This window comes from Oncorhynchus nerka, linkage group LG28 (assembly GCF_034236695.1).
Source record: "Oncorhynchus nerka isolate Pitt River linkage group LG28, Oner_Uvic_2.0, whole genome shotgun sequence".
NCBI classification, from domain to species: domain Eukaryota; kingdom Metazoa; phylum Chordata; class Actinopteri; order Salmoniformes; family Salmonidae; genus Oncorhynchus; species Oncorhynchus nerka.
The window spans coordinates 71,416,190-71,434,968 of NC_088423.1; the positions used below are offsets into that span (position 1 = coordinate 71,416,190).

Here is an 18,779-nt window from a genome sequence, read left to right on the forward strand (position 1 = left end):
TAGAACCTCTAGCAGACAGAACCTCTAGCAGACAGAAGCTTTAGCAGATAGAAGCTCTAGCAGATAGAAGCTCTAGCAGACAGAACCTCAAGCAGACAGACCCTCTAGCAGACAGAGCCTCTAGCAGATAGACGCTCTAGCAGACAGAGCCTCTAGCAGATAGACGCTCTAGCAGACAGAACCTCTAGCAGATAGAACCTCTAGCAGACAGAACCTCTAGCAGACAGAAGCTCTAGCAGACAGAACCTCTAGCAGATAGACCCTCTAGCAGACAGAGCCTCTAGCAGATTGAAGCTCTAGCAGATAGAAGCTCTAGCAGACAGAGCCTCTAGCAGATAGAAGCTCTAGCAGACAGAACCTCTAGCAGACAGACCCTCTAGCAGACAGAGCCTCTAGCAGATTGAAGCTCTAGCAGATAGAAGCTCTAGCAGACAGAGCCTCTAGCAGATAGAAGCTCTAGCAGACAGAACCTCTAGCAGACAGAGCCTCTAGCAGATAGAAGCTCTAGCAGACAGAACCTCTAGCAGATAGAACCTCTAGCAGACAGAACCTCTAGCAGACAGAACCTCTAGCAGATAGAAGCTCTAGCAGATAGAAGCTCTAGCAGACAGAACCTCTAGCAGACAGACCCTCTAGCAGACAGAGCCTCTAGCAGATAGAAGCTCTAGCAGACAGAGCCTCTAGCAGATAGAAGCTCTAGCAGACAGAACCTCTAGCAGACAGAACCTCTAGCAGATAGAACCTCTAGCAGACAGAACCTCTAGCAGACAGAAGCTCTAGCAGACAGAACCTCTAGCAGATAGACCCTCTAGCAGACAGAGCCTCTAGCAGATTGAAGCTCTAGCAGATAGAAGCTCTAGCAGACAGAACCTCTAGCAGACAGACCCTCTAGCAGACAGAGACTCTAGCAGATTGAAGCTCTAGCAGATAGAAGCTCTAGCAGACAGAAGCTCTAGCAGACAGAACCTCTAGCAGACAGAACCTCTAGCAGACAGAGCCTCTAGCAGATAGAAGCTCTAGCAGACATAACCTCTAGCAGATAGAAGCTTTAGCAGATAGAAGCTCTAGCAGATAGAAGCTCTATCAGACAGAGCCTCTAGCAGATAGAAGCTCTAGCAGACAGAACCTCTAGCAGATAGAACCTCTAGCAGACAGAACCTCTAGCAGATAGAAGCTCTAGCAGATAGACCCTCTAGCAGACAGAGCCTCTAGCAGATTGAAGCTCTAGCAGATAGAAGCTCTAGCAGACAGAGCCTCTAGCAGATAGAAGCTCTAGCAGACAGAACCTCTAGCAGACAGGACCTCTAGCAGACAGAGCCTCTAGCAGATAGAAGCTCTAGCAGACATAACCTCTAGCAGACAGAAGCTCTAGCAGACAGAGCCTCTAACAGATAGAAGCTCCAGCAGACAGAACCTCTAGCAGACAGAAGCTTTAGCAGATAGAAGCTCTAGCAGATAGAAGCTCTAGCAGACAGAGCCTCTAGCAGATAGAAGCTCTAGCAGACAGAACCTCTAGCAGATAGAAGCTCTAGCAGACAGAACCTCTAGCAGATAGAAGCTCTAGCAGACAGAACCTCTAGCAGACAGAGCCTCTAGCAGACAGAGCCTCTAGCAGATTGAAGCTCTAGCAGATAGAAGCTCTAGCAGACAGAGCCTCTAGCAGATAGAAGCTCTAGCAGACAGGACCTCTAGCAGACAGGACCTCTAGCAGACAGAGCCTCTAGCAGATAGAAGCTCTAGCAGACATAACCTCTAGCAGATAGAAGCTTTAGCAGATAGACGCTCTAGCAGATAGAAGCTCTAGCAGATAGAAGCTCTAGCAGACAGAGCCTCTAACAGATAGAAGCTCCAGCAGACAGAACCTCTAGCAGACAGAAGCTTTAGCAGATAGAAGCTCTAGCAGATAGAAGCTCTAGCAGACAGAGCCTCTAGCAGATAGAAGCTCTAGCAGACAGAACCTCTAGCAGATAGAAGCTCTAGCAGACAGAAGCTCTAGCAAACAGAACCTCTAGCAGACAGAACCTCTAGCAGATAGAACCTCTAGCAGACAGAACCTCTAGCAGACAGAACCTCTAGCAGATAGAAGCTTTAGCAGATAGAAGCTCTAGCAGATTGAAGCTCTAGCAGATAGAAGCTCTAGCAGACAGATCCTCTAGCAGATTGAAGCTCTATCAGATAGAAGCTCTAGCAGACAGAACCTCTAGCAGACAGAGCCTCTAGCAGATAGAAGCTCTAGCAGACAGAACCTCTAGCAGATAGACCCTCTAGCAGACAGAGCCTCTAGCAGATTGAAGCTCTAGCAGATAGAAGCTCTAGCAGACAGAACCTCTAGCAGATAGACCCTCTAGCAGACAGAACCTCTAGAAGATAGAACCTCTAGCAGACAGAACCTCTAGCAGATAGAACCTCTAGCAGACAGAACCTCTAGCAGATAGAACCTCTAGCAGACAGAACCTCTAGAAGATAGAAGCTTTAGCAGATAGAAGCTCTAACAGATAGAACCTCTAGCAGACAGGACCTCTAGCAGACAGAACCTCTAGCAGACAGAACCTCTAGCAGACAGAACCTCTAGCAGATAGAAGCTTTAGCAGATAGAAGCTCTAGCAGATTGAAGCTCTAGCAGATAGAAGCTCTAGCAGATAGACCCTCTAGCAGACAGAGCCTCTAGCAGATTGAAGCTCTATCAGACAGAACCTCTAGCAGACAGAACCTCTAGCAGATAGAAGCTCTAGCAGACAGAACCTCTAGCAGATAGAACCTCTAGCAGACAGAACCTCTAGCAGACAGAAGCTTTAGCAGATAGAAGCTCTAGCAGATAGAAGCTCTAGCAGATAGAAGCTTTAGCAGATAGAAGCTCTAGCAGATAGAAGCTCCAGCAGACAGAACCTCTAGCAGACAGAACCTCTAGCAGACAGAACCTCTAGAAGATAGAACCTCTAGCAGACAGAACCTCTAGCAGACAGAACCTCTAGCAGATAGAACCTCTAGCAGATAGAACCTCTAGCAGACAGAACCTCTAGCAGATAGAACCTCTAGCAGACAGAACCTCTAGAAGATAGAAGCTTTAGCAGATAGAAGCTCTAACAGATAGAACCTCTAGCAGACAGGACCTCTAGCAGACAGAACCTCTAGCAGACAGAACCTCTAGCAGACAGAACCTCTAGCAGATAGAAGCTTTAGCAGATAGAAGCTCTAGCAGATTGAAGCTCTAGCAGATAGAAGCTCTAGCAGACAGAGCCTCTAGCAGATTGAAGCTCTATCAGATAGAAGCTCTAGCAGACAGAACCTCTAGCAGATAGAAGCTCTAGCAGACAGAACCTCTAGCAGATAGAACCTCTAGCAGACAGAACCTCTAGCAGACAGAAGCTTTAGCAGATAGAAGCTCTAGCAGATAGAAGCTCTAGCAGATTGAAGCTCTAGCAGATAGAAGCTCTAGCAGACAGAGCCTCTAGCAGATAGAAGATCTAGCAGACAGAGCCTCTAGCAGATAGAAGCTCTAGCAGACAGAACCTCTAGCAGATAGACCCTCTAGCAGACAGAGCCTCTAGCAGATTGAAGCTCTAGCAGATAGAAGCTCTAGCAGACAGAACCTCTAGCAGATAGACCCTCTAGCAGACAGAACCTCTAGCAGACAGAACCTCTAGAAGATAGAACCTCTAGCAGATAGAACCTCTAGCAGACAGAACCTCTAGCAGATAGAACCTCTAGCAGATAGAACCTCTAGCAGACAGAACCTCTAGCAGATAGAACCTCTAGCAGACAGAACCTCTAGAAGATAGAAGCTTTAGCAGATAGAAGCTCTAACAGATAGAACCTCTAGCAGACAGAACCTCTAGCAGATAGAACCTCTATCAGACAGAACCTCTAGCAGACAGAACCTCTAGCAGATAGAAGCTTTAGCAGATAGAAGCTCTAGCAGATTGAAGCTCTAGCAGATAGAAGCTCTAGCAGACAGAGCCTCTAGCAGATAGACCCTCTAGCAGATAGAGCCTCTAGCAGATTGAAGCTCTATCAGATAGAAGCTCTAGCAGACAGAACCTCTAGCAGATAGACCCTCTAGCAGACAGAGCCTCTAGCAGATTGAAGCTCTATCAGATAGAAGCTCTAGCAGACAGAACCTCTAGCAGACAGAGCCTCTAGCAGATAGAAGCTCTAGCAGACATAACCTCTAGCAGATAGAAGCTTTAGCAGATAGAAGCTCTAGCAGATAGAAGCTCTAGCAGATAGAAGCTCTAGCAGACAGACCCTCTAGCAGATACAAGCTCTAGCAGACAGAACCTCTAGCAGACAGAACCTCTAGCAGACAGAACCTCTAGCAGATAGAAGCTTTAGCAGATAGAAGCTCTAGCAGATAGAAGCTCCAGCAGACAGAACCTCTAGCAGACAGAACCTCTAGCAGACAGAACCTCTAGCAGATAGAAGCTTTAGCAGATAGAAGCTCTAGCAGACAGAGCCTCTAGCAGATAGAAGCTCTAGAAGACAGAACCTCTAGCAGATAGAAGCTTTAGCAGATAGAAGCTCTAGCAGATAGAAGCTCTAGCAGACAGAGCCTCTAACAGATAGAAGCTCTAGCAGACAGAACCTCTAGCAGACAGACACTCTAGCAGATATAACCTCTAGCAGACAGAACCTCTAGCAGACAGAACCTCTAGCAGATAGAACCTCTAGCAGACAGAACCTCTAGCAGACAGAAGCTCTAGCAGACAGAACCTCTAGCAGATAGACCCTCTAGCAGACAGAGCCTATAGCAGATTGAAGCTCTAGCAGACAGAGCCTCTAGCAGATAGAACCTCTAGCAGACAGAGCCTCTAGCAGATAGAAGCTCTAGCAGACATAACCTCTAGTAGACAGAAGCTCTAGCAGATAGAAGCTCTAGCAGACAGAACCTCTAGCAGACAGACCCTCTAGCAAACAGAGCCTCTAGCAGATAGAAGCTCTAGCAGACAGAGCCTCTAGCAGATTGAAGCTCTAGCAGATAGAAGCTCTAGCAGACAGAGCCTCTAGCAGATAGAAGCTCTAGCAGACAGAACCTCTAGCAGACAGACCCTCTAGCAGACAGAGCCTCTAGCAGATTGAAGCTCTAGCAGATAGAAGCTCTAGCAGACAGAGCCTCTAGCAGATAGAAGCTCTAGCAGACAGAACCTCTAGCAGACAGAGCCTCTAGCAGATAGAAGCTCTAGCAGACATAACCTCTAGCAGATAGAAGCTTTAGCAGATAGAAGCTCTAGCAGATAGAAGCTCTAGCAGACAGAGCCTCTAGCAGATAGAAGCTCTAGCAGATAGAACCTCTAGCAGACAGAACCTCTAGCAGACAGAAGCTCTAGCAGATAGAAGCTCTAGCAGATAGAAGCTCTAGCAGACAGAACCTCAAGCAGACAGACCCTCTAGCAGACAGAGCCTCTAGCAGATAGAAGCTCTAGCAGACAGAGCCTCTAGCAGATAGAAGCTCTAGCAGACAGAAGCTCTAGCAGACAGAACCTCTAGCAGATAGAACCTCTAGCAGACAGAACCTCTAGCAGACAGAAGCTCTAGCAGACAGAACCTCTAGCAGATAGACCCTCTAGCAGACAGAGCCTCTAGCAGATTGAAGCTCTAGCAGATAGAAGCTCTAGCAGACAGAACCTCTAGCAGATAGAAGCTCTAGCAGACAGAGCCTCTAGCAGATAGAAGCTCTAGCAGACAGACCCTCTAGCAGACAGAGCCTCTAGCAGATTGAAGCTCTAGCAGATAGAAGCTCTAGCAGACAGAGCCTCTAGCAGATAGAAGCTCTAGCAGACAGAACCTCTAGCAGACAGAGCCTCTAGCAGATAGAAGCTCTAGCAGACAGAACCTCTAGCAGATAGAACCTCTAGCAGACAGAACCTCTAGCAGACAGAAGCTTTAGCAGATAGAAGCTCTAGCAGATAGAAGCTCTAGCAGACAGAACCTCTAGCAGACAGACCCTCTAGCAGACAGAGCCTCTAGCAGATAGAAGCTCTAGCAGACAGAACCTCTAGCAGACAGAACCTCTAGCAGATAGAACCTCTAGCAGACAGAACCTCTAGCAGATAGACCCTCTAGCAGACAGAGACTCTAGCAGATTGAAGCTCTAGCAGATAGAAGCTCTAGCAGACAGAAGCTCTAGCAGACAGAACCTCTAGCAGACAGAACCTCTAGCAGATAGACCCTCTAGCAGACAGAGACTCTAGCAGATTGAAGCTCTAGCAGATAGAAGCTCTAGCAGACAGAAGCTCTAGCAGACAGAACCTCTAGCAGACAGAGCCTCTAGCAGATTGAAGCTCTAGCAGATAGAAGCTCTAGCAGACAGAGCCTCTAGCAGATAGAAGCTCTAGCAGACAGAGCCTCTAGCAGATAGAAGCTCTAGCAGACAGAACCTCTAGCAGACAGACCCTCTAGCAGACAGAGCCTCTAGCAGATTGAAGCTCTAGCAGATAGAAGCTCTAGCAGACAGAGCCTCTAGCAGATAGAAGCTCTAGCAGACAGAACCTCTAGCAGACAGAGCCTCTAGCAGATAGAAGCTCTAGCAGACATAACCTCTAGCAGATAGAAGCTTTAGCAGATAGAAGCTCTAGCAGATAGAAGCTCTAGCAGACAGAGCCTCTAGCAGATAGAAGCTCTAGCAGACAGAACCTCTAGCAGATAGAACCTCTAGCAGACAGAACCTCTAGCAGACAGAAGCTCTAGCAGACAGAACCTCTAGCAGATAGACCCTCTAGCAGACAGAGCCTCTAGCAGATTGAAGCTCTAGCAGATAGAAGATCTAGCAGACAGAGCCTCTAGCAGATAGAAGCTCTAGCAGACAGAACCTCTAGCAGATAGAACCTCTAGCAGACAGAACCTCTAGCAGACAGAAGCTTTAGCAGATAGAAGCTCTAGCAGATAGAAGCTCTAGCAGACAGAACCTCAAGCAGACAGACCCTCTAGCAGACAGAGCCTCTAGCAGATAGAAGCTCTAGCAGACAGAGCCTCTAGCAGATAGACGCTCTAGCAGACAGAACCTCTAGCAGATAGAACCTCTAGCAGACAGAACCTCTAGCAGACAGAAGCTCTAGCAGACAGAACCTCTAGCAGATAGACCCTCTAGCAGACAGAGCCTCTAGCAGATTGAAGCTCTAGCAGATAGAAGCTCTAGCAGACAGAGCCTCTAGCAGATAGAAGCTCTAGCAGACAGAACCTCTAGCAGACAGACCCTCTAGCAGACAGAGCCTCTAGCAGATTGAAGCTCTAGCAGATAGAAGCTCTAGCAGACAGAGCCTCTAGCAGATAGAAGCTCTAGCATACAGAACCTCTAGCAGACAGAGCCTCTAGCAGATAGAAGCTCTAGCAGACAGAACCTCTAGCAGATAGAACCTCTAGCAGACAGAACCTCTAGCAGACAGAACCTCTAGCAGATAGAAGCTCTAGCAGATAGAAGCTCTAGCAGACAGAACCTCTAGCAGACAGACCCTCTAGCAGACAGAGCCTCTAGCAGATAGAAGCTCTAGCAGACAGAGCCTCTAGCAGATAGAAGCTCTAGCAGACAGAGCCTCTAGCAGATAGAAGCTCTAGCAGACAGAACCTCTAGCAGACAGAACCTCTAGCAGATAGAACCTCTAGCAGACAGAACCTCTAGCAGACAGAAGCTCTAGCAGACAGAACCTCTAGCAGATAGACCCTCTAGCAGACAGAGCCTCTAGCAGATTGAAGCTCTAGCAGATAGAAGCTCTAGCAGACATAGCCTCTAGCAGATAGAAGCTCTAGCAGACAGAGCCTCTAGCAGATAGAAGCTCTAGCAGACAGAACCTCTAGCAGACAGACCCTCTAGCAGACAGAGACTCTAGCAGATTGAAGCTCTAGCAGATAGAAGCTCTAGCAGACAGAAGCTCTAGCAGACAGAACCTCTAGCAGACAGAACCTCTAGCAGACAGAGCCTCTAGCAGATAGAAGCTCTAGCAGACATAACCTCTAGCAGATAGAAGCTTTAGCAGATAGAAGCTCTAGCAGATAGAACCTCTAGCAGACAGAACCTCTAGCAGACAGAGCCTCTAGCAGATAGAAGCTCTAGCAGACATAACCTCTAGCAGATAGAAGCTTTAGCAGATAGAAGCTCTAGCAGACAGAACCTCTAGCAGATAGACCCTCTAGCAGACAGAGCCTCTAGCAGATTGAAGCTCTAGCAGATAGAAGCTCTAGCAGACAGAGCCTCTAGCAGATAGAAGCTCTAGCAGACAGAACCTCTAGCAGACAGGACCTCTAGCAGACAGAGCCTCTAGCAGATAGAAGCTCTAGCAGACATAACCTCTAGCAGATAGAAGCTCTAGCAGACAGAGCCTCTAACAGATAGAAGCTCCAGCAGACAGAACCTCTAGCAGACAGAAGCTTTAGCAGATAGAAGCTCTAGCAGATAGAAGCTCTAGCAGACAGAGCCTCTAGCAGATAGAAGCTCTAGCAGACAGAACCTCTAGCAGATAGAAGCTCTAGCAGACAGAACCTCTAGCAGATAGAAGCTCTAGCAGACAGAACCTCTAGCAGATAGACCCTCTAGCAGACAGAGCCTCTAGCAGATTGAAGCTCTAGCAGATAGAAGCTCTAACAGACAGAGCCTCTAGCAGATAGAAGCTCTAGCAGACAGGACCTCTAGCAGACAGGACCTCTAGCAGACAGAGCCTCTAGCAGATAGAAGCTCTAGCAGACATAACCTCTAGCAGATAGAAGCTTTAGCAGATAGACGCTCTAGCAGATAGAAGCTCTAGCAGATAGAAGCTCTAGCAGACAGAGCCTCTAACAGATAGAAGCTCCAGCAGACAGAACCTCTAGCAGACAGAAGCTTTAGCAGATAGAAGCTCTAGCAGATAGAAGCTCTAGCAGACAGAGCCTCTAGCAGATAGAAGCTCTAGCAGACAGAACCTCTAGCAGATAGAAGCTCTAGCAGACAGAAGCTCTAGCAAACAGAACCTCTAGCAGACAGATCCCCAAGCAGATATAAGCTTTAGCAGATATAAGCTCTAGCAGACAGAACCTCTAGCAGATAGAAGCTCTAGCAGACAGAACCTCTAGCAGACAGATCCCCACGTAGATGGAAGCTGTAGCAGACAGAAGCTCTATCAGACAGAAGCTCTATCAGACAGAACCTCTAGCAGATAGAACCTCTAGCTGACAGAAGCTCTAGCAGATAGCACCTCTAGCAGACAGATCCCCAAGCAGATATAACCTCTTGCAGATAGAAGCTCTAGTAGACAGAACCTCTAGCAGACAGATCCCCAAGCATATAGAAGTTTTAGCAGATAGAAGCTCTAGCAGACAGAACATATAGCAGACAGATCCCCAAGCAGATAGAAGTTTTAGCAGATAGAAGCTCTAGCAGACAGAACCTCTAGCAGATAGAAGCTCTAGCAGACAGAACCTCTAGCAGACAGATCCCCAAGCAGATAGAAGCTTTAGCAGACAGAACCTCTAGCAGATAGAAGCTCTAGCAGACAGAACCTCTAGCAGATAGAAGCTTTAGCAGACAGAACCTCTAGCAGACAGAACCTCTAGCAGATAGAAGCTCTAGCAGACAGAACCTCTAGCAGACAGATCCCCAAGCAGATAGAAGCTTTAGCAGATAGAAGCTCTTGCAGACAGAACCCCAAGTAGATAGAAGCTCTAGCAGACAGATCCCCAAGCAGATAGAAGCTTTAGCAGATAGAAGCTCTTGCAGACAGAACCTCAAGCAGATAGACGCTCTCAAAATACTAGAAAAAGCTCCAGTATCAGCTCTTAGTTTTCCTGCAGGGTGAGGATGGCGTGGGAGCTGACCTGAGCCCTGGCTTCCTTCAGGTCCTCGTCCTGGGCCTGTAGAGTGCTGTCCTGCTGGGAGATCTTGGTGAGGCAGGCCTGGTACTTGACCCTGTACAGCTCCAGGGACTGGGTCAGGGGCTGCAGCCTGGTCTCTGTGTCCGCTGCTCTGCTCTCAGCCTCCTGCAGCACAGCCCTCAGCCTGGACAACTCTGCCTCCTGGCCCCACAGACGGTTCTCCCTATCAGATGCCTGTGGGGGGACACATTCTCAGAACACTGTAGTCTACTTCAATATGCCTGTATAATGGCTTACATAAACCTGTAATAGGCATAGTACTGAGGGTACTTCACTGCCTATTAAAGTGAAGACAAATCCATGTTCCTGTCTTTCTGTGTACTGTACTCCTCTCACTCCTCCCACCCACCTCCTCCTCTGCCTGCCTGGTCTGTCTCTGGGCGTGCTCCAGGTCAGAGCGGAGGTGCTTCATGGTTGCTCTACACTGCTGCAGCCTGCCCTGGGTCTCCTGTAGCTCAGCCCTCAGCCCCAACACCTCCTCCTCCCTGCTCTCCTGCTGAGCCCGGGCCTCCGCCTGCCACCGCTGCAGCTCCCCACGCAGAACACACACTGCCCCCTGCTGGTTGTCCCGCTGGAGACAGAGGGTAGTGTCAGTGAGGGAGTGTGTAGGGAGAATGTGTGTATGTGCATGTGCGTGTGTGTGTGTGTGTGTATGTGAGTTTGTATGTGTGTGTGTGTATTTGTGTGTGTGTGTGAGTATGTATGTGTTTGTATTTGTTTGTGTGTATGTATGTATGTATGTGTTTGTATTTTTGTGTGTGTGTGTGTGTGTGTGTGTGTGTGCATACACACATATGGGGGGTGTAGGGGACACACAGACAGAACAGACAGAACAGACAGATATGATACAATACACTCCTTTAGCCTTCCTTCCTCTCCCTGCAGCTCCACCGAGGCACTTTAATGACACCACATTACACTACATTACATTATTACACTCCAGAGTACAATATCCCAGATGAGATAATATTAGTTTTCCCCTGGCTGATGATGCATTACAAAAATAAGGAGCAGTGTAACAGATGGCTCTCAGGGTAAAAATAATAAATCCCACAGACTTGTAACATGGCTGGGAGACACGCACCCACACCCACAAAACACTTCTGTGATTCATCTACTCCTTCGTTCTTACTGACTTCTAAGCCAGAAGAGTGAGAGAGAGGAAGAGAGAAACACGATTAGTTTGCATTTAACTTACAAACATCATTAAGACCCCAGCACTAATTGTGTTCTTTTAAATGAGTTAAATCTGTTAATGACTCCATTAGTGACTCCAGTGCATTGATGTCTCCCAGGAATGGAGGGAGGGAGGAAGTGAGAGGATGGATTGAGGCAGTCTGTGACATCACAAGCTGTGTAGACATACACAAATATGGAGGTAAAAGATACATGCAGAGAAAAGAGGACAGATGAAGAGGATAAATATAATACTAGGACAGATATAGGGAGGGGGACTGATGTGGAGAGAGAGGGGGGAGCTCTAATCCATAATACAGCCAGCCTGCCTGCCAGCCTGCCTGGCCTGCTGCATACATTACTGCATCAATCAGTGCTAAGCTGCAGTGTAATCTTCTAACTCCCTATTTCTCTCCCAACCTCATCACACAGACAACACCCCATGGCTATTTTTGATGAGATTCAGTGCTAGAGAGAGGGAGAGAGAGGTGGTGAGGGAAGGGGGGAAGGGTGTTTATAGAGCAGCCTCTCTCTCTCCCTCCCTCCCTCTCTCTCTCTCGCAGCTCAACCACTGATTAATTTCCAACTAGATCGCTTGGCTAGCAGTATTATTAGCATAACATTTCCATGGATCAGGACCTGCAATGAAACCCTTTCATCAAGTCACTTGTCGAACATAAAATTTCGAATCTCATTTTGTTTCTAATATAATTTTCTTACTGGGTGTGTGTGGAAGGCAGCGGGAGCTGGGAAAACGGAGAGTGGGGGAGGTGGGGGTGGAGGGTTGTTATGCAGAAGATAAACGGAGTCATCAATCAAAATTAAAAGAGCTCTGGGTTGGGAAGGAGACGTTGGTGTTAACCATGGCGTCTGTAGCCGCTTCGACACACCCAAGGTGCGTGCTCTCAGGGCTGTCTGTCTGCCTGTCTGTCTGCCTGTCTGTCTGTCTGTCTGCATGTCTGTCTGCCTGTCTGTCTGTCTATCTGTCTGCCTGCCTGTCTGTCGAGTGGACAAAGGCTGAACTCTCAGCTAAAGACAAAAGAGCAGTCTGACTATCTTATCTTGTGACTGAGGCAGAACAGAACACCAAACTTGGTCGATCACACAGGTCCACAAACTCAAAAAACGCCTTTCACGTCACAACAATGTGACAGCACATGCAATAAATAACGATACATCTAGCCTTGATTACAAAATGGTCAAAGCTGTCACTATTACAACCCCTAGCCCTAGTCCCAGACTGTACCAGTAATTATGAAAAATAACATAGCAGGGGGGAGGAGGAGGAGGAATGGGGATTTCTTTTGAATAAGGATACAGAATCGATGCAATTTAATCAATCTTAGCTAATTAAAATAAATCTTTATTGTGAAACAATCAAGGTGCATAAACAAGATTCAAAGAAATGAAGGAACTGTGCCAAGAGGCTGCCCACTTCTAATTAAATGATACTAATTGGAATTCCACGGCTGTGCTGTGCTGTGTTTGTTGATGCCGTGGAGAGAAAGAGAGAGGGATGGCTGACTGCCCACTCCTTTGTCTCTGCTGCTTCTCCTCAACAGCACACAACACAGCCACACCATGGGCTCTCTCTCAGTTTGTGTCTGTCTTTGTGATTGTCTCCACCCACTTCCAGGTGTCACCCGTTTTCCCCATTAGTCCCTGGGTACTTATTCCGGTGTTCCCTGTTTGTCTGTTGCCAGTTCGTCTTGTCAAGTCAACCAGGGTGTTTTTCCGTGCTCCTGCTTTTATTTTCTCTCTTTTGCTAGTCCTCCCGGTTTTGACCCTTGCCTGCCTTGACTCTGAACCCGCCTGCCTGACCATACTGACCACCCTGACCTCGAGCCTGCCTTCAACTCTGTACCTCCTGGACTCTGACCTTGTTTATGATATTTTGCCTGTCCACGACAACTCTCTTGCCTGTCCCTTGTATTATAATACATATCAGACTCTTTGGACATAGTCCCCCCAATTTAGGGGACCAAAAGTATTATCTGCATTAAAGTAGTATTTGGTCCCAAATTCCTAGTAAACAAAGATTACATCAAGCTTGTAACTCTACAAACTGCATTCCTTTAAAACCGGGGAGTTTTGGTAAAGTTTTGGTAAAGTTAAGTTTTACAACCCTATATGGGGATGAGAGGGTTAGACATATTGTAATAGGTGGGATGAGAGGGTTAGACATACTGTAATAGGAGGGATGAGAGGGTTAGACATGCTGTAATAGGAGGGATGAGAGGGTTAGACATGCTGTAATAGGAGGGATGAGAGGGTTAGACATACTGTAATAGGAGGGATGAGAGGGTTAGACATACTGTATGTAGATATGTGTGAATGCATAGTGTATATGCCCTGAGGTGGTGTAGAAACGTGTGAGTGCCAAGTGTATATAGATTATGGTGTGTGTATACATATTGTATAGTTATATAGATTATGGTGTGTATACATATTGTATATGGTAGTTATATAGATTATGGTGTGTGTATACATATTGTATAGTTATATAGATTATGGTGCGTGTATACATATTGTATAGTTATATAGATTATGGTGCGTGTATACATATTGTATAATTTATATAGATTATGGTGTGTGTATACATATTGTATAGTTATATAGATTATGGTGTGTGTATACATATTGTATAGTTATATAGATTATGGTGCGTGTATACATATTGTATAATTTATATAGATTATGGTGTGTGTATACATATTGTATAGTTATATAGATTATGGTGTGTATACATATTGTATAGTTATATAGATTATGGTGTGTATACATATTGTATATGGTAGTTATATAGATTATGGTGCGTGTATACATATTGTATAATTTATATAGATTATGGTGTGTGTATACATATTGTATAGTTATATAGATTATCGTGTGTATACATATTGTATAATTTATATAGATTATGGTGTGTGTATATATATTGTATAGTTTATATAGATTATGGTGTGTGTATACATATTGTATAATTTATATAGATTATGGTGTGTGTATACATATTGTATAGTTATATAGATTATGGTGTGTGTATACATATTGTATAGTTATATAGATTATGGTGTGTGTATACATATTGTATAATTTATATAGATTATGGTGTGTGTATACATATTGTATAGTTTATATAGATTATGGTGTGTGTATACATATTGTATAGTTATATAGATTATGGTGTGTGTATACATATTGTATAATTTATATAGATTATGGTGTGTGTATACATATTGTATAGTTATATAGATTATGGTGTGTGTATACATATTGTATAGTTATATAGATTATGGTGTGTGTATACATATTGTATAATTTATATAGATTATGGTGTGTGTATACATATTGTATAGTTTATATAGATTATGGTGTGTGTATACATATTGTATAGTTTATATAGATTATGGTGTGTGTATACATATTGTATAGTTATATAGATTATGGTGTGTGTATACATATTGTATAGTTTATATAGATTATGGTGTGTGTATACATATTGTATAGTTTATATAGATTATGGTGTGTGTATACATATTGTATAGTGTATACAGATTCGGGTGTGTGTATTAATATTGTATAGTTTATGCAGCTATATAATAGGTCTGGCACCAAGCCCATCCATCTAAAGATCATCATTCCAGTAGCTACTGTAAACAGTGTTGAATAGTCTCACTAAGGATGTGGTATGATGTGTGTGTGTAAACTGACCTGTGTGAGCAGGCTGTCCCTCTCCTGCTGTAGCTGGCCAGTTGTCTGTAGTTGTGCCTCCATGTCCTCCTCTCTCTGACTCAGGCTGCCCTGGAGACAGCTCACCTCCTTCTGCAGCCTCTGCACCTCCTCTCCAAGGGCCTGCTCCTGCTGAGCCTGCACTGACAGCTACACACACACACACACACACACACACACACACACACACACACACACACACACACACACAGACAGACAGACAGACAGACAGAATATACATATAATTTCATGTTTAGTAACACATTATCCCTTATCAGGAAACAATTGCTGCATGTGTGGACGCAAGGTTGAAATTTAACAAAATCCCAGTCCATATAATTAAAGAAAACAGTGCTGTGAGCAGACAAGAAGAGAAGGCAGGGGAGCATGGAGACAACCAGAGACAAAACCACTGTGTTCTGCTCTATTCTGCTTGTAGTCAGACCTGTAGAGCTTGTTGTCTGGAGAAGTGGAATCTGATTCCCTGTAATATATGTGTATATTACCCTGTTTCCCCCCTGGGGCGGCAGGTAGCCTAGTGGTCACAGCGTTGGACTAGTAACCGAAAGGTTGCAAGATTAAATCCCCGAGCTGACAAAGTAAAAATCTGTCGTTCTGTCCCTGAACAAGGCAGTTAACCCACTGTTCCTAGGCCGTCATTGAAAATAAGAATATGTTCTTAACTGACTTGCCTTGTTAAATAAAGGTTAAATAAAAACACCACCCACTCCAGCAGCAAGTTTCGAGTGAGTGATAAATTCCTCTCCCCTCCCATCCCCACCTCTCAACCCGACCCATTCCATCTCTCTCTCTCAGTCCCTCTCTTCACCCGTCTGCTCAGTTTAAATGACATCTCCCCGTGAGTCTCAGGAAATGCTACGTAAAGCAATTACTAACAGGCCTGTTGTGCCCCCTTCCCTTTATGTAGGGGGGGGGGGGGCATGTGCCCTTCAGCAAAAAATGAATTTTCCAATTGCAGTTAGTTCTGCCATGAATAAATAAACAAATGAATATTTGAGAGGGCAACATAAATAAATAACATCACAAACATTTCACTGGCACTCATAAGTATTCTGCAGATAACTTGGGCTGCATGCTAATGATAAAAACAGTAGATGTAGCAGGTTCCCAATGCATTATTCACCGCTCCCCTCCAACCCAAAATTAAATAAATAAAAATCTTTCAAGGAAGTCAAAACATCCTCTCAGCATTGAAGTGACAGGCCTGTCCCATTTATAACACAAGGACACTCTGGCAAACAAATATCTGACCAGTCAGAGAGAGAGGAATAAATAAACCAGCACAACACAGCGTACGGCCATTGACACGTCCTCTACAAGTTCAATTTCAAAGAGAAAACTCTGAAATAACACAGAAGGTTCATGGGACACAGTCAGGTGTCTTTTCTAAGTCCCAAGGTACAGGGCTGGCTGGACACTAACAAGGTCACCATGTCCTTGAGCTTTCTCCTCAGGGATACACGGGGGTGGGGGGGGGTGGGGGGGGGTGGGGGGGTCTGTGCCCCTATGAATTCTGATGGATTTGAGCCTCTATAAACCGGCAGCAGTAGGACTCGTCTTCCATGGCTGTAGAGACTGCATTAGGCAGGTCTGTACAACCCCATCCATGTTGACTAATTAAAAAGAGATGCGTTAGATCTCAGGCCTCACCTCATCCTGAGCTGATTTCAGGTGTTCCTGGGCGGTGCTCAGTTCTGTGGTCAGTCTCAGCACTGTCTCATCCCTGTTGGTCACCTGAGCACAACCACACAACTTGGTCAGTCCCTACTTCCACTCCACTCACACTGCCTTACCTGTCAGTATGTATGGTTCTTCTTCTGCTGTGAAGACTTAAAACAACACTACTGTCACGACTTCTGCCGAAGTCGATGCCTCTCTTTGTTCGGGCGGTGTTCGGCATTCGACGTCGCCGGTCTTCATTTTCCATTTGATTTGTCTCGTTTTCCCACACACCTGGTTCTCATTTCCCTCATTATGTGTTGTGTATTTAACCCTCTGTTTCCCCCATGTCTTTGTGTGGTATTTTTTACGTTTTCATGTATGCGCACGTTAGGCTGGTTGCGCGAATTTCGTGTTCGTTTGTGCAGTGTGCTTTTGGTTCGCCAAATAAAAGGCTCCAGTTTGCTACCAAATATCTGCTCTCCTGCACCTGACTTCCTACAGCCCTTCATGCATACCCTGACAACTACACTATATCGACACATTCTTAACAATGACCTTGGTAAAGACATTTTGTATTTCACATCCATTATGAAACATGAAACATCCTGATCCAAGTTAAATAAAGGTTCATTTAAAAAAAGTTTAAAAAAGGCCCTGACATTTCTGATTGCCTGTTTGTCAGCTGACCAGCTAAGGGGCATTACAACGAGGGTTGGTTGGATGAGACAGATGGAGGAGAGATGTTAAGGCCAGTACCTCATGCTGTGCAGCCTTGTGTTTCTCATTGAGCAGGTCCAGGTCATGGCTCAGGTCCTGGTTCTCTGTCACCTGAAAGGCCAGTCTGTCCCTCTGTTCCCTCACCTCACGCAGCTCCTCCCTCAGCCTGCCCACCCCAACCTCCTCCTGGACCAGCTACACACAGACAGGGAAATAGTATGGGTCTAACAGAAAATAAGCTAATAACAGAGGTACAGTATATGGATAAACCTACAGACCATTTTAGAATATTATGTACGAGTGACTTTCTATCAAGGTTCAAGTACCTGGGCATAGCAGGTGGTATACTGCTGCTGTAGTTGGACCAGATCAGCTCTGATCTCAGCCAGTCTCTCCTCTGTCTCCACACACTGGCTATCCTGCGACAAGTGACACGTGTCATTCCATTGTTATAAACATGCCAATACATGGCTCTTAATGGGTCAAATTAAACTCCTTTTCTTACCTGCTTCTCCCTCTCTCTTTTACATGACCTCAGCTCGGCAGCAACTTGCTGCAGTGCATCTTGGGAGGAGAGCAGCTGTTGGCGGAGAACGCGGGCATCTTCTTCATGGTCCTGCAGCTTCACTCTGAGAGCCACGACCATCTCCTCCTTCTGGGCAAGCTGCGGGACAGGAGGGAACGTAACACACAGAAGAACACATCAAGGACAGGACAGAGAACAGGCTGATTGTACAGTAATAGCTATGTGGAAAGCACTTTCCTGTTCAAATCACAGGCATTATTTGCAATCAGCAAGAAGCAAAAAGGTTCAAATCAAACGTTTATTTACTGTTGTTCTCTATGTTCCGTCTTACTGAGATACAGGAAAACAATGACAAAGAGCGTGATGGTTTTAGTTCCATCCTATAGACACACATAATAACACATAAAGAGGTAATAGTCCAACAAACCATTTAATGGTGGCAATGCTCACAATTGTACATTAGAAAAGAACACAATATATATATAGACGTTCTGTCCAGTTAGTTTCCCATTTGGACAAAAAACATGTCCTAGATAAGCAAGACAATGTTTCCTGTTTTAGGGAAATGGGTTTGTCTGCTAGCTACATCCCTCCATTCCACTGCAAATTGGAGAATAAGAGTTTATCCAGAACCATTTCTGCTGCTGTTATTGAGCTTCTGTGAAATTGTTGTGGATTACACATAATTATTGATAAAGCAGCTTTCTCTCTCTGTTTTTGTTGCCCAAATCTGTTAAAATATGATGAGACTCCACATTGGTACCCGAGTAATGAAAACACACGGCTATAGTGATAGTGTTATTTTGTCGTGAGTAATCATACGCATGAGAGACAGAGAGAGGCTGATTGGGATGAGGCAATTAACAACAACACTGATACCGGAAACATGTGGAATGGGTGAGTGGGCTGGGGAGGAGAGGGCTGGTTGTCGATTGGGGTATCTAAAGAGTGGCTGAGGATTCTAACCACACACACACACACACACAGACACACAGACAGACAGACAGAGGAGAATGAGCAGACAGACAGACCAGACAGAGGAGAATGAGCAGACAGACAGACTAGACAGACAGAACAGACAGACACAGGAGAATGAGCAGACAGACAGACA

The 18,779-nt window shown here is 45.5% G+C and overlaps 1 protein-coding gene across 2 annotated transcripts in view; it reads right to left on the minus strand.

The window, feature by feature from the left end:
- LOC115112536 (centrosome-associated protein CEP250-like) overlaps window positions 1–18,779 on the minus strand; it is a 330,336-nt gene that overhangs the window by 23,981 nt on the left and 287,576 nt on the right. For both annotated transcript variants that reach the window (XM_065013075.1, XM_065013076.1), the window contains exons 18-24: window positions 17,648–17,806; window positions 17,469–17,561; window positions 17,182–17,337; window positions 16,414–16,497; window positions 14,725–14,892; window positions 10,184–10,405; window positions 9,778–10,008 (exon numbers count right to left, since the gene is read on the minus strand). In XM_065013075.1, the coding sequence (XP_064869147.1) occupies window positions 9,778–10,008; window positions 10,184–10,405; window positions 14,725–14,892; window positions 16,414–16,497; window positions 17,182–17,337; window positions 17,469–17,561; window positions 17,648–17,806 (1,113 nt within the window). The remainder of the gene's footprint in view (window positions 1–9,777; window positions 10,009–10,183; window positions 10,406–14,724; window positions 14,893–16,413; window positions 16,498–17,181; window positions 17,338–17,468; window positions 17,562–17,647; window positions 17,807–18,779) is intronic.